At 35.6% G+C, this 22,732-nt stretch overlaps 5 protein-coding genes across 5 annotated transcripts; 2 read left to right on the plus strand and 3 right to left on the minus strand.

The window, feature by feature from the left end:
- Positions 1 to 1,676: 1,676 nt before the first annotated feature.
- Positions 1,677 to 4,971, plus strand: LOC129899132 (serine/arginine-rich splicing factor SR45a-like). The gene is made up of 7 exons (XM_055973953.1): positions 1,677 to 1,771; positions 2,756 to 2,778; positions 2,855 to 2,932; positions 3,006 to 3,117; positions 3,283 to 3,432; positions 3,813 to 3,876; positions 3,962 to 4,971. The coding sequence occupies exons 2-7, from the start codon at positions 2,756 to 2,758 to the stop codon at positions 4,699 to 4,701; spliced, it is 1,167 nt and encodes a 388-aa protein (XP_055829928.1). The 5' UTR covers positions 1,677 to 1,771; the 3' UTR covers positions 4,702 to 4,971.
- A 523-nt stretch (positions 4,972 to 5,494) lies between these two features.
- On the minus strand, positions 5,495 to 8,511 carry LOC129899133 (uncharacterized). Its single transcript, XM_055973954.1, has 3 exons — positions 8,198 to 8,511; positions 7,354 to 7,494; positions 5,495 to 5,759 (listed from the first exon to the last, which is right to left on the minus strand). Exons 1-3 carry the CDS (start codon positions 8,387 to 8,389, stop codon positions 5,616 to 5,618), a joined length of 477 nt encoding a protein of 158 aa, XP_055829929.1. The 5' UTR covers positions 8,390 to 8,511; the 3' UTR covers positions 5,495 to 5,615.
- Positions 8,512 to 9,192: 681 nt separating this feature from the next.
- Positions 9,193 to 12,423, minus strand: LOC129901304 (uncharacterized). The gene is made up of 3 exons (XM_055976451.1): positions 12,059 to 12,423; positions 11,572 to 11,712; positions 9,193 to 9,545 (listed from the first exon to the last, which is right to left on the minus strand). Exons 1-3 carry the CDS (start codon positions 12,248 to 12,250, stop codon positions 9,402 to 9,404), a joined length of 477 nt encoding a protein of 158 aa, XP_055832426.1. The 5' UTR covers positions 12,251 to 12,423; the 3' UTR covers positions 9,193 to 9,401.
- Positions 12,424 to 15,026: 2,603 nt separating this feature from the next.
- LOC129901384 (protein OCTOPUS-like) lies at positions 15,027 to 17,214 on the plus strand. The gene has a single exon (XM_055976535.1). The coding sequence runs from the start codon at positions 15,203 to 15,205 to the stop codon at positions 17,096 to 17,098; it is 1,896 nt and encodes a 631-aa protein (XP_055832510.1). The 5' UTR covers positions 15,027 to 15,202; the 3' UTR covers positions 17,099 to 17,214.
- Positions 17,215 to 20,985: 3,771 nt separating this feature from the next.
- On the minus strand, positions 20,986 to 22,234 carry LOC129900295 (AT-rich interactive domain-containing protein 1-like). Its single transcript, XM_055975230.1, has 2 exons — positions 22,125 to 22,234; positions 20,986 to 22,011 (listed from the first exon to the last, which is right to left on the minus strand). Exon 2 carries the CDS (start codon positions 22,008 to 22,010, stop codon positions 21,216 to 21,218), a length of 795 nt encoding a protein of 264 aa, XP_055831205.1. The 5' UTR covers position 22,011; positions 22,125 to 22,234; the 3' UTR covers positions 20,986 to 21,215.
- Between the last annotated feature and the right edge of the window lie 498 nt (positions 22,235 to 22,732).

Below are 22,732 nucleotides of genomic sequence, written 5' to 3' on the forward strand. Positions count from 1 at the left end.
TGTTATTACTTTTGCAAATTGCTAGTAAATTGTCCAAGTTTACATTTATTTCCACCCGGACGTACTTAGAAGGTCTACACCAGGAAAAACTTACGTGATTTTCTTGTTGTTCTCTTCTGACTTAGCCATCACTTTATTTATTGTAGTTTATATATATATATATAATATATATATATATATATATATATATATATATATATATATATATATATATATATATAATATTAAATTAATATATTTGCACCCAGATTAATTTTACGTGATCTATATTGTCTTTTATCAATACAAGTATAACATAACTTTATCCAAGAAGAATTGAACTAAACGGAAAAAATTACCTAACCTTTTATCTTTGCAAAAGATTAAATTTGAAATTTGATGATTTTCAACATGATTATTGAATAACCTAAGGGAAAAGACATAAATTCTCTCCTAAAGTTGTGCCAAAAAGTCAGTTACACACTTAAACTATCATGACGGTCTATTACATGCCTAAACTATCTAAAAGTGAAATTATTACCCCCTACAACTGACGTGACAAAAAACAAAAAAACAGCAGAGCGTCAGTCAGATACAAGTCAGTTAAAATAAAAATTAAAAAAATAAAATCACCCCCCTCCCACATCATTTCTTCTTCACACCGACCTCCATTTACTCCCATTTTGAATCTTGATTTTTTTCTTTCAAAACCCATTAAAGTAAAAAAAAAATTAAAAACAAAATCACCCCACCCCCACATCCTTTCTTCTTAACACCCACCCACCTTCTTCTTCTTTACATCCACCTCTATTTACTCCCTATTTTGAATCTTGATTTTATTTTCTTTCAAAACCCATTAAGGAGAAGAAGAATTCTTCTCCCCATTTCGGTGGAGAAGACGATTGGGGTTTGGGAGGGGGGGTCAGATGGGTGGTTAACAATTAATTAGGAGTTAATTAGTATAAAATATAGTTAATAAAAAAAAAGTTAATTAATAAAGTAAAGAAAAAAAAATATAAAAAATCGGATGGGTAGTTAATAATTAATTAAGATTTAATTAGTATAAAATATAGTTAATAAAAGAAAGGTTAATTAATAAAGAAAAGAAAAAAAAAATATAAAAAATCGGATGGGTAGTTAATAATTAATTAGGATTTAATTAGTATAAAATATAGTTAATAAAAAAAAATTTAATTAATAAAAAAAAAATATAAAAAATTGGATGGGTGATTAATAATTAATTAGGAGTTAATTAGTATAAAATATAGTTAATAAAATAAAAGTTAGTTAATAAAGGAAAAAAAATATAAGAAATCGAATGGATAGTTAATAATTAATTAGGAGTTAATTAATATAAAATATAGTTAATAAAAGGAAAGCTAATTAATAAAGAAAAGAAAAAACAGAAAAAAAATATTATAATTTCTAATATGACAGCGAATATAATACACCACACATAATATGAAAGTGATGTTATACGTTAATGCGTGTAATAACACAATATATCGTCATGATAGATGTAAACGTGCACAAAAATAAAATAACCCAACAGTCATGGATCCACAAAAATAAAATAAAAATTAAAAAAAAAAATTGGTTTGGTAGAATAATATGACAAATTCAGTTCCAATTAAAAAGGATTTCGTGTCACTCTCTAGAAACTTCTATCTGCTATAAGTATATAAAGCCTTTCCCCACATTCCACAATACGCTAGTCATCTTATTTCGAGAGCCATCGCTACTTAGAGAGAGAAATAGAAGCATTTCGATCCTACGCCACAATCTCTTCACGGTGAGTCTCTTTTTTTGTTCTCTCTCTTAATTCTCTTCTTCGATACGAACTAGCTAAAATTGTGGATATCAATTGATGAGATTGTATGTCATTTGCGTATTTGCTCTTGTGATATGCATTAATGTTTGATTTAGATTGAATTTTTGACGATCTGTTGTATTTGCGATTACCGAAATAGATGATTATTCAGTTGATTTTTTACCAATTAATCGCCTGCAACAATTGTTAGAAGGACTCCTGATATAATCCAGAAAACATAGAGCTAAACAGGCTGGACAGATATTGTTGGTTTATTGCGCATTCTTCGTCTTTGAACTATTGTTGTATGTGATTTTTGTTGTTTAATGTTTTAGATATATAGCAATGAATGCTTTTCATGGTCATCCTTTTGATATCTGTAATCAGTGGCAGGAGCATAAATATTTATATGTAAAAACTTACTAATATTTTATAACAATATTAGATTTGAACTCACAATTATAAAAGTACAATTAGTTCGGTGCTATATAATCCTTAAAGGTCGGAAGCATAGGGTTTTAAGCCTTGATCCGCCTCTATCTTTATTTGTAACTAACCGTTGTTCTCTATTTGATTTGACTAACTTTGATAGTGTCATATAAGTTTGTTATGCTATAATCGCTAAGGAGAACTGTACTTTCATAATTTTTGGAATAATAGAATGTAAACGACAAATCATTAGAGGGCAATATAATATGAGATTTAGGGAACCTCTAATTTGGCTCGAAAGATTAATTGATTTTCCAGTATTGGGATGGAGTAGGCCGAGTAGAGCATATTGGAGTTAAGAGGATTTCTATAGTCTGCATCTACTAGTTTGGAATCGTTTGACAAATTAGTGATCTTGAGTTGCTTGGTTTTACTTATATTTTTTCTACTGGGCTTGTGAATAAACTCCCTGTTTGCTCCTCTTTCTCCTTGACACCATTAGCCTAACCTTAATGTTTTGTTTAATGTTAACTGCAGATGTCGGACTCCAGGAGGTCAAGGTATTGTTTGGTCTTAATATGGGTCTTATATGATCATTATTCCTTGTCATGTTTGAATGTTGCATATGTATTGCAGGTATTCTCGCTCACCTTCATACGATCGATATAGCAAGTCTGTCTCAAGGTCCAGATATGTTTCAAGGAGTCGGTCAAGGTACATGTCTGCAGTGCTTAATTAATAGGCTGGTAACTACAGTTCATGTTGTTTAACTGTATTATAATGGCAGGAGCTGTGATTCAAGTGATGTTGAGAACCCAGGGAACAATTTATATGTGACTGGTCTCTCAACCCGCGTTAAAGAGCGAGATCTTGAGGAGCATTTTTCTACTGAGGGGAAGGTATGTTTGTTGTTTCTTAAGATTTCCTTCCCCTTCTCTCTGTAGTCGGTTCATATAGATAGGTATTTTGCACTTTTTTTCAAAAGAAAAGAACTCCGTAGATCCTATGTGCATTCATATTGTTGTGAATATCAACATCATTAAATGCTTTTTTTCTCCGGTTAGGTTGAAGATGTTCGTCTTGTTGTTGAACCATGGACCCGGGAATCTCGTGGGTTTGGTTTCGTGACAATGTCCAGCGTTGAGGAGGCTGATTGTTGCATCAAGTATTTGAATCGCTCAGTACTTGAAGGCAGAGTTATAACTGTGGAGAAGGTAGAATTTATTGAATATTTGCTCCTTTGAATCTTATGTTTGCAATTTTTTTGCTGGTATCAGCTATTAGTTGTATCTATATCATATATTGCTTCATTAATTTGAGTTTGAAAGTTGTTTGCTTGTTTCGCCTGAGTTTCTTTGGCAGCAAGGAAGCTGTGTGTAGCAGCTCTTCACCAAATTCCCAAATAACAAATCAAAACACATCAAGCAAACAGACTGTTAACCAGAGGGTTGTATAGCCTTCATTTTTCTTTTATTCAGCTGTACCCTTGTTGCTTTTTATTCATTTCTCATTGGTTACTTGTGTCGTGACATTGTTGTATTGCATCAACCCGCCAAAGTCTAGATTTGCTGTTTGACAATCGTCTCCTATGCAGGCTAGGAGGAGAAGAGGTAGAACACCTACTCCAGGAAAATATTTGGGGCTTAGAACTGTTCGAGGTATGATATCATATCCTTACCTTAGCAATAATTGACCTGGGTTATTTGTCTGTGATGTCTTCTAATTTCCACCTTGTAAATGTAGTTCGTCGTGAATCACGAAATTATTCTCCTCATTCAAGGAGTCGCTCTCCTCGTTACTCATCTGAAAGCTACAGGAGCAGGAGTAGGAGCAGGTCCCACTCTCCATATTACAGACAAGAGCGTAGATCCTACTCTCGATATTACAGAGGACGCCAGAGATCCCACTCTTCATATTACAGTCGATACCACCGATACTCAGAATCACCTTATTCTCCTTACTATAGTCGTGGCAGGTCTTACTCTCGATCTTTATCTCCATATAGTCGGCGTGATCGGTCCTACTCTCCAGATGACCGTTACTACAGAAGAAGCCGTTACCATGACTATTCTCCCGATAATTGGTGTGATCGTTCCTATTCTCCAGAGGACCGTTACTATAGAAGAAGCCGCTACCGTGATTACTCTCCTGATAGCCGTGATCTTTCCTACTCTCCAGATGTTCGTTACAACAGAACAAGACGCTATCGTGACTACTCTCCAGACAACAGTTACTATTATCGAAGGAGCCGATATCGGTCCATTTCTTGGAGCATTTCATCTCGATATCGGAGAAGCTGCCCACGCAGTGCATCACCTAGCTGGTCAAATAGGAGCTATTCAAGAAGTATTTCCAGGAGTAGTTGCTCTCGTAGCAGTTACTCTCCTAAACCGAAGAAAAGCTCTAAGAGGAGTCGCAGTGTTGGTGCATCTTCCAGATCTGTTTCAAGGTCTGTTACACCTAGGTCCTCGCCTTCACCATGATGGACTACACTACTAGGAAGGTTTAGTCTGTCACTCTCTGTTGCGAAGAGTTTAAAGTTGTACTAGATTGGTCACTCAAGTAGAATTACTAGGGATAACAAATCTGCTTTCCAGCTTATGTGACTGGTGGAAATGGGATCTAGCTGTACTATTGTGTTTGTAATTTAATACAGATCTGCTGAGGTAATACGGTGCATTGACCGACTTTGGTAAAGACTGTAGCATATTAATATGTGTACGTGCCAATACAGAAATCTCTCAATTTCTTAATTGCTTTCTACCGGCTTTTATATGTTGGTTGTGTATATCTTAGGATTTCATGGGTTATCATTTGTGAGTTACTATCTGCGGTGCATGATTATTGGAGTCTTGAACTAGTGTTTGCCATGATTATATGTAAGATCTTTTGGGCGTTCTCCTCACTGGTAACGACAGAGGGCATGTTCTTGGCAAAATATACCGGGGTGATTTTATCCTTGACAAAACTCTTCTCAAAATGACACTAGTTACCCATAATTTAGTAATTTTCTACATCTTATAATGGGTACTTGATTTTTTCCCCCTTCTGTTTGCTAAAAATGGAGGGAGCCATATTTGCCCATGTTCTCTCTACAAACAGACGATCTTATAAGCAAGTGAAATACATCTTTGATAAAAAATTTGAGGGTAGCATTTTCCTACTTAAATATTTCTTTAGTTTAAATGGAGTAACATAGTCCAAGAGCGCATATATGTTACACGCGCATTACCAACAAAAGAATAATGGATGTAGTGGTACTCTAGCTAGACAAAAAAGCAAAACATATCCACCTCCACTAATGAGCATATACTTCACACGGGCATAATATTGTTCAATGCATGTTATCTGAAAACTATCGAATCAAAGAGACATTTTGGTCTAGATAAATACTTCATCACATTTTACTAGCATATTTACCAAATAATGAATGCCGCCCCTCAGCAATTAGCTCCCCAGTAGCTTTGTTTTTCACAAGTACACTTGTTCCAGAATAACCTCCTCTCTTACCTAAGACTTGACCGATGATCTCCAACTCATCCTGCGAATACCCCAACAAAAATGAATATAACAAAGTCCGTTATCCATCAGTAAAAGGCAAATCCACATTATTTGGTAAATATGCTAATAAAATGTGTGATTTGTGTGATGTATTCTTCTTTTACTGAAGGATGCTGGTGACATTTTTAAGGTTCAAAAGCATCTTCTATTGCATAAGCTAGCAGAAAATGAGAAACATAGTGTGTAGGAATGTGAAGAAGTGTGGCAAAGGTGCAAAAGGAAGAGTTTGGCGTACCGAAACTAACTGCAACATTTTCCAATCCCATTCAAGTTTCCATATATCCATGAATTTCATCAATTTCATCAACGGATGAGAATGAAGTCAGTACAGTAGTGGTAGTGATTTTTTATAACCTACTCTCTCCCTCTCACAGCTATTCAAGTTGCTAGAGCTATTATGGATATCATTCTACAAGCTGAGGGGCTTCTATTATTATAGTGTTCTGACAGAGACAGGACTTTCCTAAGCATCTTCAGGAGAGAACTACTGTTTGCATTGCTGAAGGTTAAGTTTTACCCCATACTCAAACAGATGGGCGGTGTGTAGACTGAAAGGGTAAACAAGTGCCTTAAACCTACTTGAGATGCATGTTAAACCAGAATATCCTAAGGAGTTGAATCAAATGGCCAAATTTTGCTGAGGTGTTGGGTTAGTATAATGTCAATGATCATTGCCCTCAAAATAAAGCCATTTGAAGCCCTCTATTAATTTTCCCTTCCTCAACATGCATTTAACTGGGGTTCTCAATCTAAGGTGGATCTGTGGATAACATGTTGAAAGAATATGCTTATGTAAGAGCAAAATGTAGGTGGAAGTGGGGGAATAGGTCTACCTAAAACCAGCCAGACAAGAAAACCTCTCTAGCCATCCTAGATGTATCTCAAACTGGCAGAAAAATTACTAAGGGCCAGACCTTATGAGCCCAAGCTTCCACCTTTCTACATTTTATGGTTCTCGGCTCAAGAAGAAAGGTGGCCAGCAACATAGGCCCTAGTAAATTACACCAACCTACCAGTTCTCGCATATAAATTGGAGCCTCTGTCGAGCCAATTGCAATTATGGATTGCCAAAAGGGGAACACAGTTGCAACTCAAATTCTAGTCCATAGGGCAACTCTCCTGCCTAAGGAAGCAATTTGGGAGGATCTGGGTTCGTCATATCTTAATTTCTGATTTCAAGAGACAGAGAGCTTCTATTTCAAGCAAAAAATGATGTAGCACACTAGATTGCACGTCGAGCTTAGGAATTAGAAAAGTCATTGGCAGTTAAAACTGAAGTTTTCATTACATTTGCAGTAGTTTATTGAATTTGTAAGAGAGGAACCCAATCGGGTAGTTTCTGTTAGGCATCTAGCTCACCTATTTCCATTATTCAGCATCGTATTCACATGACTTGTGCGTGATGAATGGTGAAACGTTCTATCTTGCTCTTTAGGCATTTCATTTCTTTCCTCGTTCATTTTGAAATACAACATAATCATATTAAGAAGTGCAGAAGTCTGATACAAGTATTTACAGAAAAATTCATGAACCAATGATGAAATCATTGAATGGGAAGAATTAGGAGTACTTACATCAATCTTCGCACTTGAAAGAAATGAAATTGACATGTCCACGGATACATTCACTGGGTGACCCCCCACATTGACACATCCAGCCCCAACAGCGTCAACAAGATTGGCTATAGCACCAGGTGCTAATTTTCCTTCTCTATCCTACCAATTCACATCAAAGAAGCTTTAATCTCCAAGCAACAATGCAGAGGAAAAATAAAATAAAAAAATCAACTTCAGAACCCTTCGCATGCATATGAGTAGGCAAGATATATGCCTACACTCAAGAGACAAATAATGAGATACTTACTAGTTACTCCGTCCTCATTTATACAACACTTTCTCCATTTTAAAACAAGCTAAAATGTTTGACATCACTATAGTTATATACAGGAGCGGAGCCACATTGTGGCTAGGGATTTCATCCGAACCCTTTTCGGAGAAAAAATATTCTATTTACATATTGTTAAAATAATTTTTTATGTATAAATAGTAAATATCGAACCCCTTCAGCTAGTTCTTGTGTGTACTTCTTCAAATTTTGAACCCCTTATTGAAAATCCTGGCTTCAGCGCACATTTATCACCCTATTCAAGAATTCAAATTCAATAAACTATTCAAATCTTTGATGTACTGCTTCTTTTATCAAACTATTATTATTTTCATAAGGTAAGCTTTTATAGATGTATGACTAGCAACAAGCATATGCTGGTGTAGTGACAAAATACAGAAAAGTCATTCTTTCTTTGTTTTATAACAGAAAAATCGCATAATTATTGTCATTTCAGCTACAAAGTCCCCAAACCAATTCAGGCGATGTTTTCGACATGATACTAGAATTAAAAAAAGAAGGGGATTTTCATACAGTGAGTCGAGGAGGAACTTTGAATGTGCAAAAGACACGACCGGATTCAAGGCGATCAACTCGGATACCTCTGAGGGCATAACACTCGTAGAAGCTAAACTCGGCGCCGGTTCGGAGAGGAGGGAAGTCAAGTGACAGAACCCGGTCCAATTCTTCCTGGGTTAGTTCAAGGAAAGCTTTGGCTTTCTCCATTAACTCCTCCTTCCGTGTTTCCTTCAACTCCCAAATAAAATTATTCTTTTAGGGCTTTTCTCATTAATGATGAGAAACACTAAAGGAGAAGATGGTTGGTAAATGCAAAATTTTGTATACATGCTGTGTGATAATTTATTCTGTCATAAGTAATTTTGGGATAACTTTTTTTAAAAAAACATAATATTAAATGATATTTTAGCAAATTTTATATATTTTTAATTTAATATCATAACAATTCAAAAAAGATAAATTATTTTTTAAAATTTGTGTAAAATTAAAATCAAACAAACAAATTAAAATAGAGAAAAATAATTTTAAAATTCTTCTTTTAATAGTCATATAAATATCTAAAATTTATTTTAAATCACAAATATTAAAAATTTCTTTTTTTTGGATATCCGCATTAAAACTCTAACTAAAATTTAGATCGCACAATATAGGATCTATTCAAACTCCACAATTCTTTTTTAGTTCCGCCTAAAATTGATATATGATAAATATAATCTAAATTGGGTAAAAATTGACCTGCATAGTATTATTTATATCTGATGAATAATATGGCAATTGCTCTTGTCGTGCAAAATATTTGTTTGAGCATTAAATAAAAAAATCCGACTATATCGCATTGTTGATAAAATCTTATAGTATCAATCAACTACGCCTCAATCCTAAACTCATCATTAGGGTCAAGAATCCTCAGTATCTGTCCCGTTCTATTCGAATCGATTTCAGAACCGATACATAAAGCGTCTCTGAAGGCACCAATTATCAACAAAGTTGTAATAAATGCAATGGTAATCTGCACCAAATTTCTCCATTAACAAGCAAATATTTACATTGGACTTGTTCCTTACAGGTATAAATGCTGCTCAATACATGTGAAGCAAGAGAAAAACTATGCACCATACTGATTTTTCTTTTTTTTGAAAAAACATACATGTGGACCAGGAATTGGAAACTGAAGTACATCTTCAAACAGGCATCTTGGTCCAGAGAAATACTTCACATTTTACATTTTACTAGCATGTTTACCAAATAATGAATGTCGCCCTTCAGCAATGAGTTCCCCCGTTGTTTTATTTTTCACAAGTACACTTGTTCCGGAATATCCTCCTTTCTGACCCAAGACTCTACCAATGATCTCCAACTCATCCTACAAAACGCAAAGACCTAATCCATAAGTAGAGGTTGAATGCACATTTAGAAAGATGATAAGAAGAAATAACTTTTGAATTGAAATATGGGAGTGATCAAAGGCATGATAAACCACTTTGGGTTGGTTCAGACCCTAACTTACTGAACTGCTAGGCTGAAGAGAATAAAGGAAAAATACGTGATGTGATGCAACATATCAGAAGTCTTCTAGATTAATTCATGGTACCTCTTTCAAATTAGCCTGTGTTTCAAAATATATATTCTACTCTCAAAGGTCAGTGCAGTATTGACTTGCACAGGAAAAAAGTTATATAAAGAATGGGCATATGGTGGCTTGCAGCACCGTGCTCTTCCGTAATCCGACAACAAAATGCACCTCTTTTGAGGATTGAATTACAGACATAAAAAAATGAGAGTATATTCTGCACAAACAAAATGCATATACAGTAGGCAAGGCTGAAAAACATTAGCTAGGAAAGGACCACAAAAAATGTTCCATTTTAAAAACCTACCTCACGAGCCATTGCTAATCACTCAATCCTCACCGTCCACTGGAAAAGTAGCGGTCTTATCCCCTATATTGCTTTGCAGAGACGATTATATTCCTCATGCCAATATACAGATACCTCCACACATCTCACATCCAATCTCTCATGTGCCTATATGCAGTCAAGTTCTTACCATCACACTTCTTGACTAACTCGGTTTTCCAAATAACCAACCAAACAATGCCTCCATTTCCTCTACTTATCCAAATCCAGACTAGTTCTTACTTTACTACCCAGACAAAGTTTAAAATATCCAAGTTCTATGGCACCAAAGGACCAACCCTAGGACGAGGATTGGAAATCTGCCTGTTTCATTGGAATTTATACTCTACCTGATTGCAAGAAAATTGATTTTGTGTTGATGCATATCCTTGATGAACTCCTACAAAACTGACGCTATGCTTTAATGGATAACAGGTGAATCAGAGAAGAGCAGTCTCATGGAAGGCCTTCTGCTGTAATCTCTATTGCAGGTAACTCACTTTGAACGAATCTCAAATTGAGTCTTGCTTTATTCGACCTAACCATAAATTGCATTGGCAAAATATCAAACCCAGTAAGCCTCATTGATGCCAATAAAAAAGCCAAATAATGTAAGGTATCCAGATGCCATGTCTAAACATTCTTATACAACAAAGAGCTCCAGTAATATACCCAGTAAAGCAAGCCTTAAAACTTTGCCTAAACCTTCATATCCTCAAACTCCCAAGCTACTCTAACCAATAAAATTGCAGGGAGGAGTCTCTATAGAACAGAACCAATATGTTAAATGTCATGTTAGTTACGAAAGACATCATTGCAAACCGAAGCACTTAAAGGCTACGTTAGCCAAGAAGGAACTGATAGATTAAGGAGGATGAAGGGGTTTGGAAGGTTGATGAACAAGTTTTGGGCCAAGGAGTCCAGGACATAGGGACACAGCAGTGGCAGTACTGGATGGAGTCTCCAGAACCCCTAGAATAATCAGAACTCAGGACTCAATCAAGAAAACACCTCTGGTTATATCGGTGGACAGTGGGTTTATACACAATTTTGTTAGTCTAAAGGTGGTGAAACAACTGAGACTTTCTTTAGTGCCTAATAAGGTATCAATGGATGTGATCATTTCCGATTGACATGTGATCGAAGATACTCTGCATTTCAGTGGGTAGTGCAAGGAGAAGAGCTCTTTTGTACTTAAGAAAAGTCAGCTAGTTTGTTAGCAGGTGTGTCATGGGCACACAACTCATCACTTTTATCATTCAGCATTGTATTTGCATGACTTGCAAGTGATGAATGTGTTACGGGTCTATCTTCCTCATTATGCATTCCTTTCTTCTGTGATTTCCTCTTATTGTTCTTTCTTTCCTTGTTAATTCTGAAATACAGCATGAGCATACTACTAAAAGGTGCAGAAATCTGACAAAAATATTGTCACAAAATTCATGAAGCAATAATGAAATCATTGACAAGATAGGAAAAATGAGGAGGGCTTACACCAGCCTTTGCACTTGAAAGAAATGAAATCGACATGTCCACTGATACATTCATCGGGAGACCCTCCACATAGACCACTGCACCCCCAACTTCGTCAACTAGATTGGCGATGGAACCAGATGCTAGTTTCCCTTCTCTATTCTACAACGGGATACCAAAAAAACTTTAAATTCCAAGTAACAATTCAGTAGAAAACAGTCAATTTAATTTTAAAAACCTTCATCTGCATATATCCCAATATTCAAATTCTAAACTTTTATGTAATGCTTCTTTATCAACCTAACTTTTCAAACAACCCATTTAATCTTCAAATCAACTATAACTCTAATACTCTTTTCAACCATTACTTTGTGATAATATATTTCGATACAACTATCACAACATTCAAGAATTCTGATTTATTATACTAATCAAAATTTAAGAATTGAAAATGATAAACCCATAACATAGACTGGGAAAAAAGGGGAAAAATTGGTGTTTCTCTTACAGTGAGACGAGGAGGAACTTCGAATGTGCAAAAAATTCGACCCGGTTCAATTCGGTCAACCCGGATGCCTCTGAGCGCATAGTACTCATAGAAGCTACACTCAGAACCGAGCCGGTGAGGAGGAAAGGCAAGAGACGAAACCCGATCCGATTCAGCCTGCGTTAATTCAAGAAAAGCTTTCGCTTTCTCCATTTGCTTTCTTCTTCTTGATTTTACAAGCGTAATTTGGGTACTTTTTTATGGAGAAGATGATTGTAAAATGTTAATTGAAGAAGTAACAAAGGGGTAACCAGTGATGATTGGATGGAAACTTGTGCCTCTTGGGCAAAGCGGGTTTAACGTGAAGGAAACGGATGAACAAACTCTATAAAATAATACTTATATCTTATCTATCTATCAAACATCATATAAATTATATAAAAAATTAATTTTTTATTTATCTTATTTTAATTCTCATAATAAATTTTGCATCATCTTTAAGAAACTATTAATTAAGAGCGTTATTTGACTAATATATCTCTTATTAATTCTTTGATCCTTATCTATTTATGTATCTCTTAATACTAAAATAATTAATGCTGAAAATAAAATTAAAAAAATATAATTAATTCTCTTTTGATTGTTTAAATTAACAATTATATTAAAACAATAATTTTTACCATACATAATAATTAATTTAAGACGGAGGAAATATATAAATAACTTAGTTCTTATTAAGTTACTAAACAATCCCTAAATATGCTCCATTTTCATAAATCTAAGGGACGATTAATGCTCCATACATTATATAAGGGATCATATCACAAGATTGGTCCCTCTGGATGATCCTTTCCAACTATTTATTGTGACTTACGTATTCTTATAATTTTGTTCAATCATTTATTTTATTTTGTTCGCGAAGGATTGTCGATCAACATTAAGAAAATTATTCGCAAGATAAAAATAAAAGATTATATTTTGTCATATCAGACGCGAATAAAGCTGGCTTCAAACTATGGACTTTAATATTGGTGGAGGTAGAATCTTTCGCACAAAGAGATTTTATTTCACTTATATATTATTATATATTTTTTAAAACACTTATATATGTGTTATTTTTAGACAAATAAAGTTTAAAATAAGAGTCCGTTTGGATTGATTGAAAAAAAATTAAAAATTAATTTTTTAAAGTGTAGAAATTTATTTTAAAAACAAATAATTATGTATTTGGATAAAAATATGCAGTTGAAAAAAAACTGTTGATGTATTTGATATATAAGTGTTGTTAAATACTTTTTCTAATCAAAATGTCCGAAATATCTTTAAATCTGTTTATAAGATGCTGATTATTATAAATCACATGAAAAATTTAAGATGTTTTGTTCAATTATATTTATAAATAATAATGGTTATATTTCTTCTTTACCATAAATATTTTATAAATAAAAAATAAAAAAGGAGAAAATAATTTAGAAGAAAAAAGAAAAAGAAAGAGCAAGAAGAAGAAGAAAAAACCGAAGAAAAGAAATACTCCCTCTGTTTAAAAAATAATGACATAATTTGATTTGATACGAAATTTAAGAAAACAAAAAAAAAATTCATCTTGTAGTCCTAAACTAAAGTTATGTCAAATGTACTGAAATATCATTTAATTTTGTGGCCTAAAACATGTCACATGAAAAGTTGAAATTAAAATTTTATCAAAAATAAAAGGGGTCATTCTTTTTAGAACAAATTAAAAAAAATTATTCTTTTTTTAAACAGAGGAAAAAAACGGAAGAAAAGAAAGAGCAAAAAGAGGGGAAAAAGCGGAAGAAAAGAATGAGCAAAAAGACGGAAGAAAAAAAGACCAAGAAGAAGAAGAAAAATGGAAGAAAAAAATAGGAGGAAAATAATATATAAATTATAAAAAAAAAAATATTAGGGATAAATTTTAACTTATTTTAAATATATATTTTTAATTTATCAAATAATTTTAAAAAATTAAAAATAACTTAAAAATTGATTTGGTGAGATTTTAACCTAATTCCTTTCGGCCGTCGGCTCCCGCCAAATTTAACATTGACCTTCTTTCTTAGGGTTATTCGTGCTATTTCTTGGCCACGTTGAACTAAGACTTTTAAGCCCAAATGCCAATAGAAACAAATTATACTAAAGTAAGATCTGAATCTAATTTCTGCACAGCTTTAGAGGTCTTCAGAATCGTGGAATCTTCATAATAAAAACGTAAACACTAAACGTTAGCTGCTACCTCAGTGAAAAATAATTGATTGTTGCGTAGTTCAATACCCCTAGGCTGGCCCAATTTTTAACTATGCATTTTTCGTACTGAAATTAAAGATAAAAGAGAAATATTTTATTTCTTCAAACTTTGATTAATATTTTTTGATTTAGATCTCAGGGTATAAAAGTGAAATGTTTTACCACTAATATAATATTTTTGGGGACAAAGTTCATGAGTATCGATTTTGAAGCTGTCATTTAATTTGTATTGACTTTTAATTATTTTTTGAATATGTACCCACCAATTCATGGCAATTTTATATATATTATGTATGAAGTTGATTAGTGTTAACAAATTCCAATTTCAGTTTATATGGTTGAAGTTCAGATACATATGAATATATTTCAATTATTTTTACTTGAACTTCAATTATATGTGTCTAAAGTTCAGTAATTTTTATTTCACTATAACCATTTTTTGCTTAAACTTTATCCATATATGTATAAACTTGAAAGAAAAATAATTAAAGTTGGACCATTTTTGCATCCACATGTAACTTCACATGGATTTATGAAGTTTGATTTTGTCAAATATAATTTCAAACATCAAATATGAAGTGAATATATATGTAAAAATGTCTAAATGGTGAGTACATGTTAAATGACAGTATCAAAGTAGACTGTCCCATATATTTTGTTTTTAATGATTTTCGATAGAAATTCAAATGTAACTGAATCTCAATAAAAATATGGATAGCCAAGTAAAAATCAAAAAATAAATTAAAGGTAAAGAGTGGGGACAATTAAAGGGTTTATGAAGGGTTCTTTTGCTTAAGTCTCTTTGGATCCCTTGTGCTCTGAAATTTTTCTGTCCATGTTGTCGGAAAACTCCAACTCCCATTCATAAATGAGCCCATCCCATGCTGTCCCACTCGCATTCCAATGACTCGTACCACTTCCCAAAACCGCACCCGAACCCGAACCCGCCGTCTTTCAGCTTGTTACCGCCACCCATCGGAGCCGGTCACCGGCATCTGTGCCGCATGCCTGCGTGAACGTCTCTCCGGTCTTGATTCTTCTGCTGACCCTCAACTCTCTATTGTTCCTACATTCTCGCATTCTTTCGAAAACCCAGATGCTGATAATGGACCCGGACCCGGATTTGATAATGATCGGAGTAAAGCTGCTACGTCGTCGTTTTCTCCGGATCTCCGCCGTTGTAGGTCTCTTTCTACTGCCAGGTGTGAAGGTTCGTGTAGTTGGTCGGAGCCACGTCGGAGATCTTGCGACGATAGGTCGTCCCGGAATACTCTTGAAAATCTCTTTGGAGTTGATGACGAGGTGGGTGGATCGAATGCCGGTTTCAATGTTGCATCGAAGAACCTGGGATTGACGAATTTGTCTGATAATGTTTGTCAGTCAATAGTAGAGCATAAAGACAGTGAAGAAGTTAGGGTTCGTGCTGATGCATTGGTTAGAATAGAGGATTTAGCAGAAGACACTCAAGATGGAGAGCTTAAGACAATGAAAGAGTTCATCGATCTCGAATTTCACACGAAAAATCACAAATCGAGGGATTTCAGAGACATTGCGTTGAATTTCAGGGAAGCAACTTCAGTCTTCAGCAAGAAATTGCAAAAATGGAGGCAAAAGCAGAAGGAAAAGAAGCTTAATAGCAGGAATGCTGAAGGCAATGATAAGTTTTCAGCTGGAAATGGCAAGTTGATAGGTTATAAATCGAAGGATAGTCGGTCTGAGATTGGGGAATGTGCAATCAGGAGGAGATCTTGTGATACAGAACCTCGATTTTCAGTCGATGCAGGCCGATTGTCGTTGGATGGTCCGGGGATTTCCATTGATGAACCTAGAGCTTCTTGGGATGGATATATGGTAGCTAGGACTATTCCACGGCTAACACCAATGTTATCAGTTGTCGAAAATGTGCTTTTAGGGAATGGAAGTGGATTTGATAAGCATCGAGCATCGCTGGATGGGCAAATGCAGTCTATAGTAGAAGATGAAAGTAGTTCTGGTGGATCAGGACAGTCCAATTCGGATTCTTCATCATCACAAAGGGGAAGTAGTTTTGATAGGTCGAGCTCTGTTCAGAGTTTTGGCAAGAGGACATTGGATTTGGAGGTTAACGAAGGCAAGTATATGTCAAATTCATCTCCTGCTCACGTCAAGTTGGTTATTACAGAGAGGGAATTGAAAGATTGGCACTTGAATTCTATCAAAGATGATCATTTGAGTAAGTATGACTCATTTTCCAAGAATGGAATTGTTGCTGATAGTTGTGGTGCTAAGAAGGGGTCCAAGAAGCCCACTAGGTGGCGGGAGGTTTTCAATCTCTTTGGTAACAAGCAAAAGCTCAATAACAATAAGGGAGAAACCCGAAAAGGAGAAGGAGAAACTGTCAGTTCAGTCACTGATACTAAAGCGAAGCAAGGGGACAAGGGTTATGATAATGTAAAAGAGGCTGCTCAATGGAGGCTCACACGAAGCAGCAGCATTGTTGGGGCTAGAAAATCCTGCAGCAGCTCCTACATTCCTGCTAGGAATTCGTGCAGCAGTGTTTTCGATCAGCCTAGGAATTCGTGTGATATGAATGAACTAAATTACAGTAAGAAGAAAGTTGCTGAACGTGCTGCCTCTGCTAACTTTGGCAGGGATGCTTTTGTGCTGGAGAGGAACAAGAGTGTCAAATGCTCTACAAATGACATTGATAATGGTACGTTGCCATTTTATTTGATGCCATTGAGGACTTCTAGGAGCCGTAAAACCACTGAGAACAAGTTAACAAAACCCCTTCAGGCCACTGGCAATGTTTTGCACTGAACTGAAAGGAAGATACTACATGTAGTTTACCACGTATCTGATTTTGTAAAAAACGATTTATCTTTGTCTCTATCGGCATACCTTGTTATTTGAATATCAAAATGCTTTCTTTATAATGGTTAGCTCAAATTTTTACTTTTGTTTCCCCTTGTTATTATCTTCCCTGAATGGTTCCAGCTATGATTGAAAATGTGACTAGAAGAACACCATCTTAGTGGATAGTGTACTTTGGATTGGACCTCAAGGATTTGGACGAGTAAAGCCCTAAGATTATCTAAGTATCAACTGCCTTGGATGTCGCTGACCTTGATGAAGAAGTCCCACTCTTTAACAGGGAAAAGTAAGGTAGTACTTGTTGCATATATTGCTAAATCGTTTCTATGTGACTGGCTACTTTTGATTGAACATGTTTAGTGTTTTATAAGGATAAATATTTTCTTGAATTGCATTATTTAAGAATCCTAGAGAAAGGCCGCTTTCAGTTTCCTTGTGCAAAGCCACCCTCCATATATCTTAGAAGAGATTATTCAATAAATCTGAAGATCATAACTGGAGTGATCAAGATTGTTCTTGTTTTACCTGCATGCCAAATAACACCTCTCACTAGGTCCACCCTCTTTCTTTTCCTTATAATTTTGGGATGATTGCTCCCTGTTATCCTCTTCGCATAATGGTTAATTCAGCTCATGTGGGTTGGAACAAAATGAATCATTTTCATTGTGTGATCCTCATTCCTGGTCTTTATCCCTTTCACTTTCCCAGCTGCTGCATCTGTCAGTCCCTCGTTTTCTCCATATCTGTTTGATGTTCCATCCCGTTTGTTTAATGCAGAATTTTTGAGTTGAAGGAGTTTCAATTAGGTCTATCATCTGTTGGGTAGGGGTCCGTATGTTTTTGTGCTGATAATGTTGCTAAAGGATGAGTGTTTGAATAGTTTCTTGGCAGCAAGTTACTTTATATGCATTTAGCATATATGATCCGAAAGGTTGGAGATGTGTGGAGGCTAAAGGTGTACCTGTGGCGTACATTAAGGTGATCAAGGACATGTATGAGGATGCCAAAACCAGGGTAAGGGCAGTAGGAGGGGACTCAAAGCACTTCCCAGTTGTGACGGGGTTGCATCAAGGATCAACTCTTAGTCCGTTTTTATTTGTCTTGGTGATGGATGGATTGACGCGACAAATTCAAGGTGAGGTGCCATGGTGTATGCTTTTCGCGGATGACATAGTCCTGATCGATGAGACTCGTAGCGGAGTTAACGCTAAGCTGGAGGATTGAAGACATACCTTGGAGTCTAAAGGGATTAAGCTGAGTAGGACCCAGACAGAGTACTTAGAGTGCAAATTCAGTGAGACACCTCAGGGGGTTGGTGCGGAAGTTAGGCTTGGTGACCAGACCATCCAAAAGAAAAGTAGTTTCAAGTACCTTGGGTCTATCATGCAAGGCAGCGGGGAGATTAACGATGATGTTACACATCGTATTGGGGCAGGGTGGATAAAATGGAGGCTCGTTTTCGGTGTGCTATGTGACAAGAAGGTGCCACCACAACTTAAGGGCAAGTTCTACAAAGTGGTGGTTAGACCGACTATGTTATATGGGGCGGAGTGTTGGCCAGTTAAGGTCTCTCACGTTCAAAAGATAAAGGTTGCCGAGATGAGAATGTTGAGATGGATGTGTGGACATATCAAGAGCGACAAGATTAGAAATGAGGCTATCCGGGACAAGGTAGGAGTGGCTTCGGTGGAAGACAAGATACAGAAAATGCGACTGAGATGGTTTTGGCATGTGAAGAAGAGAGACACAGATGCCCTAGTGCCGAGGTGTGAGAGGTTGGCCACGTGTGGTTTCAGAAGAGGTAGGTAGGCGGAAGAAATATTGGGGATAGGTGATTAGACAGGACATGACGTAGTTACAGCTTATCGAGGACATGACCTTAGATAGGAGGGTGTGGAGGACCCATATTAGGATAGAAGGCTAGTACATAGTTTCGTTATTCTTCCTTATTAGTAGGCGCATTAGCGCATTATAATTTCTTGTGCTCTAATTTCTGTTCTTATATATTACTATCTATTACTTTTTGTACTTTGATTACTCTAGTTTATTTGTGTCGCTTTTGTTATTTGTTTTTCCATACCGCTTTGAATTTCTTAGCCTTATTTGACCTTTTTTATGCTTTTATTGAGCAGAGGGTCTTTCGGAAACAGTCGTCCTACTTTGGTAGGAGTAAGGTCTGCGTACACTTTACCCTCCTCAGACCCCACGTTGTAGGATTTCACTGGATTATTGTTGTTGTTGATCCGAAAGGTTGTTTTGAGGCCAATTGCGTGTGAAAGGCGTAATTTTAGCGCCTATTTTGACTCTTAAATGCCTTGGCGACACTGAAAGAGCTCTAAGATTACTGCATTACCTTTACCATGAGAAGAATTGGAGAACATTGACTGGAATCTCAGAGTTTTAACGACTAATATTATACTTCTTCATCGTTTTCGCAAAATAGGCTATGCAACTCATCTCTTAGGTAGTTGTAAGGTTTGCGTATATTTTATTCTTCTCAGACCCCACTTTGTGGGATTACAATGCGTATGTTGTTGTAGGGTATGCAACACACCACCACATCTACCTCCAAACCTGTCTTCTCCTTCCTTGCAAGTAATTACCTAATTTGATCATTGCAAGTAATTAAACATTAGGGTTGTCAGTTGAGGACAGTGATGAATTGTTATTGTTAAAGAAGAAAAGAATTTCATTAGATATATCTAGAAATCGAACCATACATGCAAGTTTTGCCAATTTAACAAGACTTATGCACAATTGAACGGGGCATGGATAGAATGTAAAGATAGAACAAAGTTTTGCTAATCCGTTTTATGGATAATTGAACAACATAGGCAAGTCTTGCGAAGATGAGTGGAATGAAGATAGTACTAAGTATTGCCAGTTCGGAAATGACTAGTGAACAATTGTACGATACATGCAAGTTAACATAACTTGTGAATAAGGCAAGCCTTTCAAATTCGGCAAGACTTGTGAACAATTTATAAATACGTAGAATAAAACTTGTACTAGAATCGTGCCTCACCAGCATAACTTGTGAAAACTTTTATTTTTCATTCAGTGTCGAGGCTATTTTTGCACAAATTCCTTAAGCGGAGATTAAAATTAAAAGTGGCAAACGAGCGAGTCGAGTTGAAAATTATCTATTTCTTGGAATTTAACTTTAATTTACTACCTTTAACCCACGTCGGATGTCGACGTAAAAGCTAAAAGTTAACTTATCACAATTCCTTCTCTTTTTTTTCCAACTTTATTCTTTAACTAACTTGTAAATTCAAAGTGAAGATAACAATTTCAAATGGAAGCCGCAAAGTGTGCAACTGGCCAACATACAAAGGGGTGTCGACGGAAAGTATTTGGAGAAAATAAGCATGTATTAATTTTGGCATTACTACTTTTAAATTATGTATAACGCCCTATTTGGTATTATCTTATATATAATGCATCATGGTATTATCTATACATAGATATTAATACAAGCATAAGCATCATTAAAGACACAATTGCCCCTGATAATGTACAAAACTAAAGCATATGAAGGATATTTTTGTAAACAAACAAAATTTTCAGAATTATGAAATGCATATTATTTTTAATAGACCAAAACAAATATTGAAGAATAAATAACCATAGCATAACTAATCCCTGTATTCTCAGCATTACTAACACACTCTATTCAACACTATTCTTATACATACTACCAAACTACTTGTTTAAGACATTCAAAGAGAAGTGTGAGTCAGTTGCTTTTGATATAGGAGTAACAGTATTATAGGGATTCACCTTTCTTCAAAAATCAAAAGAAGAATAAAATAAGGCAATCACAAAACAAATTGTAGCAATCAATATATTTATGTATACTTTTTTGTTGTGCTATCCTATCAGACCAAAATACTTTGCATCAATATCCAAAAAATGTCACCTTTTCTTGGCTTTAAAACCTATGTATAAAATGTGAACCCCATCCCAAAATTCTCCCAGGATTGAGAGATAAACTACATTTTCCTCTGTATGTTCCATTTCTATGTCAACAAAAAATGAATGTGTATTGATACTTCCAGTGTCATCGTCGACCACTTAGGTACTTTGTCTTCATAGATTTAGAACTAGAAGAGGCACTATTTTTTGCTCGATTCCTTTTACGAGAACGTTTGGGAGTAGTGACCTCCTCTTCCTCCTCTTCATCATCTGTGTTAATTGTTTTACAACTTGATCTGATACGCTGAGGAATGTGAACATTGAAGTAATAGTTGATGATGCTTTGCCTGTTCTTGGAAGGAAGAGATGTTAATGCTGGTTTCAAGAAGCTTTTACCTTTAGACAGACTCATCTCAGCGAGGGAGCTGAACGTTTTTTGTTCCATAGTGTTCCACAACTTGGAAACTTCTTCTCCCATCTCATCAAACTTCCAGATATTAAAGGCTGTCTCCAGTTCAGACTTCAACTTCGTGATTTCTTCTTTAACATGTCTTTTAACACATTCAACAGATTCAGGGGACTCACAAGTACAATGTTTGTTTCTCCCTTTCCCAATCAACTCCTCGTTAACTTCCTTGTTTTCTAGATTGTCATCTGTTGGCCACACCGGTGTACCAAGCCATTTTGAAGTATCAGATTCCTCCTCTTTATACTTGCATACCATTTCCTTCTTTGATGGAATAGAAGCTCTTAATGCAATATCTGCTGCTATAACTGGAGTTCCCTTATTCTGATAGTTGGGCCAATCTGGAACATCAGCCTGAAACCTTGGTCCTACTGGGATTACCAATTTCTCGCGATCTTCATAGATGAAATCACACCATTCTGTTTTCTTCTCATAGGTCAAGGCCGGATCCAGTAGTTCTTTTGCTTTCGTCATACTTCATGAGAACATGGAAGAACAAGAGTGAATGAGTTTGTCTCCTAGTGAATATATCACTGTTCCTCAAGACTTTTCTTTAAAAGAGATCACTGTTTTATAGGATACTGGTACCTAGTGCAACAGAATCAAGCGTGAATGAAAGCTTTGGTCGAGTGAAAGGGTTATCCAAGTTCCCCGGTTGACAGCAGCACAAGCTCCTTTAGCAGCAACTTACGCAGCCCTTCTGTATATGCCAAAAATGAGAAATTAAACAGACGAATGAGTAAGTGATAAAAGTTCTGAGTGTAGTACTTGGACTCCAAATTAAATTGCATGACAATTGAATTAAAGAGAGGAAATGGGTACTGGACACAAACGGAAAGCAGAGTTGCATAATAGTAAAGATTATTTAACAAAGAGCAATAGTTTCATTAGCACAAGTCTCATCAGGACCCAGATCTAAAACCCCTCCTCCTCAAATTTCAAGAAAACACTGTAAGCTTAATGCAACTACTTTGAAAATCTTCTGATTATCTGTTCGCAAAATTTGATCGTTATGACTCATGACTATATGTATGCATTTATGCATATCTCCTATACATGTACTTGGACTTTTAGGAGATTAATGTACATGCAATGTATATAGATAACTAATGGCATAACAATACTTAGATACATTCATAGATATGAATGTCTCTATATATTAAATACATACAGTAAGAACAAACATACATCACATG

This window comes from Solanum dulcamara, chromosome 8, assembly GCF_947179165.1.
Source record: "Solanum dulcamara chromosome 8, daSolDulc1.2, whole genome shotgun sequence".
NCBI lineage: Eukaryota > Viridiplantae > Streptophyta > Magnoliopsida > Solanales > Solanaceae > Solanum > Solanum dulcamara.

Bases quoted from the DNA above. Each gene is read 5' to 3' on its own strand.
- LOC129899132 (XM_055973953.1), top strand. From the start codon at position 2,756: ATGTCGGACTCCAGGAGGTCAAG. The intron at 2,779-2,854 runs GTATTGTTTGGT...TATGTATTGCAG, and splicing joins TCGGACTCCAGGAGGTCAAG to GTATTCTCGCTCACCTTCAT. The intron at 2,933-3,005 runs GTACATGTCTGC...TTATAATGGCAG, and splicing joins GTTTCAAGGAGTCGGTCAAG to GAGCTGTGATTCAAGTGATG.
- LOC129901384 (XM_055976535.1), top strand. From the start codon at position 15,203: ATGACTCGTACCACTTCCCAAAACCGCACCCGAACCCGAACCCGCCGT.
- LOC129901304 (XM_055976451.1), bottom strand. From the start codon at position 12,250: ATGGAGAAAGCGAAAGCTTTTCTTGAATTAACGCAGGCTGAATCGGAT. The intron at 11,713-12,058 runs GTAAGAGAAACA...ATCCCGTTGTAG, and splicing joins AAGTTCCTCCTCGTCTCACT to AATAGAGAAGGGAAACTAGC. The intron at 9,546-11,571 runs GTAAGCCCTCCT...TGCGTTTTGTAG, and splicing joins TTTCAAGTGCAAAGGCTGGT to GATGAGTTGGAGATCATTGG.
- LOC129900295 (XM_055975230.1), bottom strand. From the start codon at position 22,010: ATGACGAAAGCAAAAGAACTACTGGATCCGGCCTTGACCTATGAGAAG.
- LOC129899133 (XM_055973954.1), bottom strand. From the start codon at position 8,389: ATGGAGAAAGCCAAAGCTTTCCTTGAACTAACCCAGGAAGAATTGGAC. The intron at 7,495-8,197 runs GTATGAAAATCC...GTGAATTGGTAG, and splicing joins AAGTTCCTCCTCGACTCACT to GATAGAGAAGGAAAATTAGC. The intron at 5,760-7,353 runs GTAAGTACTCCT...GGGTATTCGCAG, and splicing joins TTTCAAGTGCGAAGATTGAT to GATGAGTTGGAGATCATCGG.